At 56.8% G+C, this 6,768-nt stretch overlaps 1 protein-coding gene across 1 annotated transcript; it reads right to left on the reverse strand.

The window, feature by feature from the left end:
* Window positions 1–1,362: 1,362 nt before the first annotated feature.
* PLAC8 (placenta associated 8) lies at window positions 1,363–3,159 on the reverse strand. The gene is made up of 3 exons (XM_074154717.1): window positions 3,054–3,159; window positions 2,700–2,824; window positions 1,363–1,470 (listed from the first exon to the last, which is right to left on the reverse strand). Exons 1-3 carry the CDS (start codon window positions 3,157–3,159, stop codon window positions 1,363–1,365), a joined length of 339 nt encoding a protein of 112 aa, XP_074010818.1.
* Window positions 3,160–6,768: the final 3,609 nt, after the last annotated feature.

The following is a 6,768-nucleotide window of genomic DNA, read 5'->3' on the forward strand; positions in this document are numbered from 1 at the left end:
TCGCCAGGCATTGCCTGCAGCTCCTGCATCCCTTGATGCTCCTTGGACGAGGCGAGTGCTGGTGCTGCTCCTGTCTGCTCGCTGCACTGCCGTGGCATTGCTTGCAAGGACAAGAACCCTGTGAAGACCCAGGTTCTCACAGGGGTCAGAGCTCTGGTCCCAATGGCCCAACCCAGCACGCGTTGAGGGACAAACAGGCCTGGAGAGGAGACCCTGTGGTCAGGGATAGGCAAAGCTATGGGGTCTCGGCAGCCCCTGCCAGGATGGGGCAGAATGGGCCATGGGGAAGGATGGCCCCAAGCAGGAATGACTGTCAGGGGACTCCAGAACAACCATCATGATGGGAAGGGAGATGAGGGCAGGGGGTCTGCTGGAGACACAGGGCTCACCTGTGACTCCAGCGCTCATGGTTGGGTGGCTTTGAAGACCTTGGCCCCGGGTGCTCTCAGCCCATCCATGGGCTCCCGGAGCAGCAAGGCTGTCCTGGCCACCCCAAATCACGCAGCTGCCCACGCTGTGAGGGGAATGCTCAGACCCACCATGCCTGGTGGGCTGTGGGTGATGGGGATTTGCGACCAGCAGCGAGCAGAGGTGACCCAGCAGAGACAGGGATGGGTTCATGGCTCTTGGGCCTCTCCGAGCACAGAGTGGTGGTGTCACCAGCTCTGCATGCTGCCAGTGTCCATAGAGAAGCTGAGCTTGGCTTTTGTTTTCTTTTATTTTGTCTTCTACTGAACTTTGTGGTCTGATCTCAGATCCTAGTGTGGGTCTGCAAGAGAAAGTCTCCTTTATCTGAAAACCTCAGCATTGCTCTGAGTGCGCAGCATACGAAAGTACAAGGCTGTCCTCTGCTGCTGCAGGAAGACACAGAGAAATAAATACCACCACACAGGAAGGAAGACAAACTCTGCTGTTTATTGCTGGTGTTTCCAGGGGAAGGGGGAATCAACCACAGCCAAGGCAAACCCCCCGTGGTGCGTCTCCCAACAGTCGGGGCAGCGGTGACTCCTGCCCGCCGTGGCTCTGAAGGGTACAGCAAGGGTGGTGGCATCTGCAATGGGATGGGAGAGGAGGGTCAGGGACCGGGGCCATGCATCGCCACAGTGAGAGAGAGGGAGAGACCGTCTGTCTGTGCCCCCCACCCTCGCTGGCTGAACTCAGGTGATGGGCCCTGAGCAGATCCCCCATCCTGCAAGAGGTTCCCAGCAACATTCTGCTGCGGGACAGGTCACCCTTTCACCCGGCCGTTGCGCCGCAGCGACCCTGTGTCTGAAGTCAGGCCTTGGTGGAAAGGGAGACTCTTGGGAGCCCGCTTGGCTCTGTGGAGCAGTGACTTTACAAGCCAGGGCCAGCACACCCTCCTTACCAGAATATGCCCTGCTCCTTCCTCCGGTTGATGTCTCTCTTCAGCTGGCAGAGCGCGCACATGGGGCAGCACATGGTGGCAGCCCAGTCATCCAGAATAGAGCCCTGCAGAGCAAGGGACATTGTATGAATAACCTCTTCCCACATCAGCTTTTAAGTCTTCCTATTTTAAATCATCAACACCCCTGGGCAGCTCACCCCTGGCCGCGCAGCACGCTGACACTTATGCCTGGTGAGGACTGGGATGAGAGGCTCTACAGAGGGACCTGGACAGGTTGGATCAATGGGCCAAGGCCAATGGGATGAGGTTCAATAAGGCCAAGTGCCAGGTCCTGCATTTCGGTCACAACAACCCCAGGCAACGCTACAGGCTTGGGGAAGAGCGGCTGGAAAGCTGCCCAGCAGAAAAGGACCTGGGGGTGTTGGTGGACAGCTGGCTGAACATGAGCCAGCAGTGTGCCCAGGTGGCCAAGAAGGCCAACGGCATCCTGGCCTGTGTCAGGAACAGCGTGGCCAGCAGGAGCAGGGCAGTGATGGTGCCTCTGTCCTGGGCACTGGTGAGGCCTCACCTCGAGTGCTGTGTTCAGTTCTGGGCCCCTCACCACAAGAAGGACATTGAGCTGCTGGAGCGTGTCCAGAGGAGAGCCACCAAGCTGGTGAGGGGTCTGGAGAACAAGTCATACGAGGAGAGGCTGAGGGAACTGGGCATGTTTAGTTTGGAGAAGAGGAGGCTGAGGGGAGACCTCCTTGCCCTCTACAACTCCCTGAAAGGAGGGTGTAGAGAGGTGGGTGTTGGCCTCTTCTCCCAAGGGAATAATGACAGGAGCAGAGGAAATGGTCTGAAGTTGGGGCAGGGGAGGTTTAGGTTAGATATCAGGAAGAATGACTTTCCTGAGAGGGTGGTCAGGCCCTGGAACAGCCTGCCCAGGGAGGTGGTGGAGTCACCATCCCTGGAGGGATTTCAGAAACGTGTAGACGTGGCACTTCAGGGCATGCTCTAAGTGCCCGAGATTGTGGGGGTCTTGTGTGTGTGTGTGTGTGTGTGTGTGTGTGTGTGTGTGTGTGTGTGTGTGTGTATGGTTGGACTCAGTGATCTCAGAGGTCCTTTCCAACCATGAAGATTCTGTGATTCTGTGATGAGGCAGTGTGCAATGGGATTACCTCCAGCTCACAGCCAGGATGGAGATGTGTCCCTGGCTCCCTTGCCTGTAGGGCTGCCCATGTAACTCCCCGCCACTGCTCTTCCCCTCAGGCATCCCTTTCTCCTTCCCTCATCCCACACCCTGGCACCCAGCTCGTGGCTGTTGTTGCCAGCCGGGCAGTTGGTCACTGACCGGGATGTTGTATCTGGTGCGGTAGAGGGTCCTCATGGCCACACTGGGGCCGCACAGGCAGCACTCGTCCATGTCCCCGGCCACTTGGCACCCCAGGCAGGTGAAGCAGAAGGCTCCGCAAATACCTGCAGGAGAGCAAGACGCAGGCTTGGCTGAGAAGTGCAGAAAAAGAGGAAAGGTGGAAAGCCGGACGGGGACATAGACACGAGAGCTGTGGCTCCTGACCTCAGATGAGAGCTGCTCCGCCGCTGATACCCACAAAAGTGGGGTTTGCAGCAGGGGCAATGGCACAGAAGGCATGGAGGAAACACCAGAATCACATTGTGAGCCAACACCGGGAACGTATGTACTCACACACGCCGCAGTCGGAGCAGCAGTCCAGCAGCCCTGTTTGCCACTGGCCTGCCTGCGGGGCAGCCGAAAATTGGGGCTGGAACGTGATCACGTTGGGAGAAGCCATCACCAGCAGCACAGGGTCAGGTCCCTCCAGGCAGTTTGTGGTCTGGAAAGAAAAGCCATCAGAGAAAGATGCTGCAAGTGTTTCTGAAGTGGGGGTCTTGCTCAGGATGCTGCATTTGAAGATGGAGGGGGCAGCACAGGTCCCCGCAGGGTCCCCACTGCCAGGGTACTGCCACCTCCTCCACAAAGTGGGGGGCACAGCTCTGCCAGAAGCTGCCACTGTCCTTTGCAGCAGAGCCCTCCCCAAAACCAGCCCCCCACCAAAGGCAGCAGCACCTCATCCCCCCGCCTATGCAAGTAAAATGCCCCTGTAGAAACAGAGGTTTTTCTGCTTCTGAGCCTCAGCGCTTCAACACTTCAACCCTGTTTCTCATCTCCAGTTCATCTTTCATCATTATCTGCTTAAAGTGGTTTGTTGGTTTTTTTTTTTTAACACTCACAGTGTCCTAGAGCTACTACAGCTCAGTCCTAGCTTTCCCAAGCTCTCAGTACTCACCTTAATCTTTGCTTTGTTCCCTGAACATCTCAGCCTGTTTGCCTTCCCTTTTCCCTTCCTTCTTCACCTGCTTTCTTAGCAGGCTTCAAGGCAGTGGGTTTTCCTCATCCCTTTCCATCACCCTAAGCCCAGACACCAGTTCCCATCCCTCCTCCACTTGCCTGTCTGTGCCAGTGCCTCATCCTCATCCTTCTCTTCCTTGCTTCCCTGGGGCCACCGTGGCACCTGGAGCCCCCCCAACTCTTGCCCATCCTTCCCCAGTGAGGGCCTGCAGCCCCTGAGAGCGGCAGAGCTCTTGCTCCACAGCACCATCCCCAAACCCACCTCACCCATGTAACAGCTCCACCTGCACCTCCATCTCCGTCTCCACCTCCAGGTGTGGCCCCTTCCCTCCCCACTGCTTCCTGCAAGGCACGGCACCACCCTCCGCCATTCTTACTTCAGCATTGGAGCTTTAATTAAAAAAAAAAAAACCAAACCCAAAGAAAGTAGAGGATGGTCCCATGGGAAGTCCAACATAGACACACTCCCTGCCCTGTGCCCAATCTCGGCACCGCTCTGTTAAGCAGCACAGGGATGGAAAGGCTCTTGTGCTCCTACAACTCCAAGGGCTCTCTCCTGCTCCCAGCCACACAATCTCAGCAAAGGACTCATGAAGCCTGAGCTTTGGACCCCGTAACTTCAGGGAAGGGTTCCAGAGCAGCTCCCTGGGGAGGTCCTCTCCGGGTGCCACCTCCCTGCACAGCCCATGGGCATTTCCACGGCAGGCATTATGGGTGTTCAACAGAGCATCTTCAGACAGTTCGTGTCCTGCCTGCCCCTGCCCAGCTTTGACACGTTTTTCCTGCCTGCGCAGGGGTGACAACAGGGCCTGGGGGGTACTCTCTGAGCAGCCCTCCCCTCCCTGCCCCAGGGCTCCCAGCCCTTGTGTGACAATGACAAGGGAGTGCCTGAGTTCCGGGATACAGGGGAGGAGCAAAAAAAAAAACAGAGGAAGCATTTACGTTTTGAAGAAAGGAATAATGGCATTAATCCCTGTAAATGCTGTGAAAACACCACAAAGGGAATGAGATTATTTTCACAGGAGTATTACACATCTATACAGAATTTAATATTAAACCCAAGTCTCCAGGAATAGGGTGGGATAAATATATTACTATGCCCAGCACTCAGATGATGCCATCAAGAGCATTACCGCAGCGGACACCGGGGAAGATACAGGCAGCGGCACTGCGTTTGTATCGCCTGTTGCCAACAGGCAGCAAAGGGATTGGTGGCTCTGCTGGCAGCTCCTGCGGCTCCCCATCCTTTAGACTGGCCTGGACACATCTCTGCTGTCAGACACAGCCTGTTCCCGCACAGCCAACCCTTGTCCCCTGGTAACACAGGGAGACGAAAAGAGATGTTTAATTACGCCAGAAGAGGGAAGAAAGTCCCTGCTGGCAGGTACATTTGGAACGAGTGCAGGCAACACCCACCACTGGTGAGTGCAGGGGGCACCATGGTGGCCATCAGCTCCCGCCAGACACCTCCCGCCTCTGCCCCAGCCGACTGTCCCTCCGTGTTCAGACAGGTAATTCCTGCCACCTCCGCAGCTGACATAAGACCCCACGGCACCTCAGAATGGCAGCCCCTGCCGGGAGCCTCGGCACAGGGCAACCTAAGAAGAAGAAGCAGGAGACAGGAGACAGGGGAGGGGACAGACCACGGACAGGCTGTGTGGTGGGGACGCCAGGCAGGGACAGCATGGGGGGGTCCCATGCAGGGACAGGGATGCCCAGCAGCAGGTAGGGACCACGGGAAAAAGCACGGGCGGGAGCAGCAGCAGGAGAAGGTTTTGGGGCACGACCCCACCAGTCTCCCGTGCCAAAGGAGGTGCTCCCCCACCGCCAGATAACGAGATTAACAGCAGCCCATGGTGAAAATACAGCTGAGCAGTGCTCACCGCCACACACACGCCATGCTCTTTGCAGGCAGGGCTGACCATGGACTTTCCCTTCCCCTCCCCAAGTAGGAGCACACCATGTCCCTGTGCAGATGCAGGCAGCAGCCTGGAGAAGCCTCCCCTGCACTCTCATCTCCTGAGAGGTGGCCCAGCACATCACCCCGAGAGCACCCACATCTACAGCTCCACGGCACCACCAGCGGCGTTGGAGCGGCTGACAGGAACAAAAAGGGATCCCGAGGTGCGCACAGCCACATCTCGCCCGCAACCACGGTCACAAAGCAGCGTTTTGTTATGGATAGGCACATGTATATGTGGGACAAACGAACTATAGAGCGCAAAAGCTGCCGTGCTTTACCTCTGCTGCCCACTTCTGTCGAGATGCCTGTCAGCAGCACCCGGCACGCTCCGGCTGAGCTCTGAAGCATTTTTTTCCAGGTAGAAAACCTCACCTCCATTTCCACCCCTTCCCCAGCAACGCTGCTTCAGCCACCAGCAGCTTCCATAGTTTCGTACCGCCGCTCTTGCCAAAGCCAAGCCAAGCCATACGTACCTGCCCTTGTCCCGGGAGACGTGTCACCTTTTCCTGGTTCTCATCCTTTATATGCTCTGGGTGCTCCCTGGTGAATGAACTCTGCTCCCTCTGACTAAGACGGGGCACCAGCTGAGGTGCAGCTTTGCGCAACTGCAGCTTCCCTGCTGAGGGCAGCCGGCTGAGAGCCCACTGCCGCCTCTGACCACCCCCCTCACCTTTCCCCAGCCCAGCATCCTGCAGGACCAGGGGCTCGATGGGACACCCTGCTTTCAGGAGCGGTTTTCAGACAAGGAGAGTTTGTTTTCAGGATCCTGCGCTGCCTTAAGCCATACGCCACTGGAGGTGCAGCGCCTCTCCTTCATTAAGCCTCAAGAACCGAGCGTAACCGGTGGTCAATGGAGTAACTTGGTGGTCAAGTTCTGTGATTCTGTGAACTCCTTCTGTGATTCTGTGATTCAATGGAGTTAAACCCAGCTGGCGGCTGGTCACAACCGGTGTTCCTCAGGGCTCAGTGTTGGATGTTTCTGTTTAACATCCTTATCAATGATCTTGATAAGGACACAGAGTGTATCATCAGGAAGTTCGCAGATGGCACCAAGTTAAGCGGGAGTGTTGGTCTGCATGAGGACAGGGA

This window comes from Numenius arquata, chromosome 10 (assembly GCF_964106895.1).
Source record: "Numenius arquata chromosome 10, bNumArq3.hap1.1, whole genome shotgun sequence".
NCBI lineage: Eukaryota > Metazoa > Chordata > Aves > Charadriiformes > Scolopacidae > Numenius > Numenius arquata.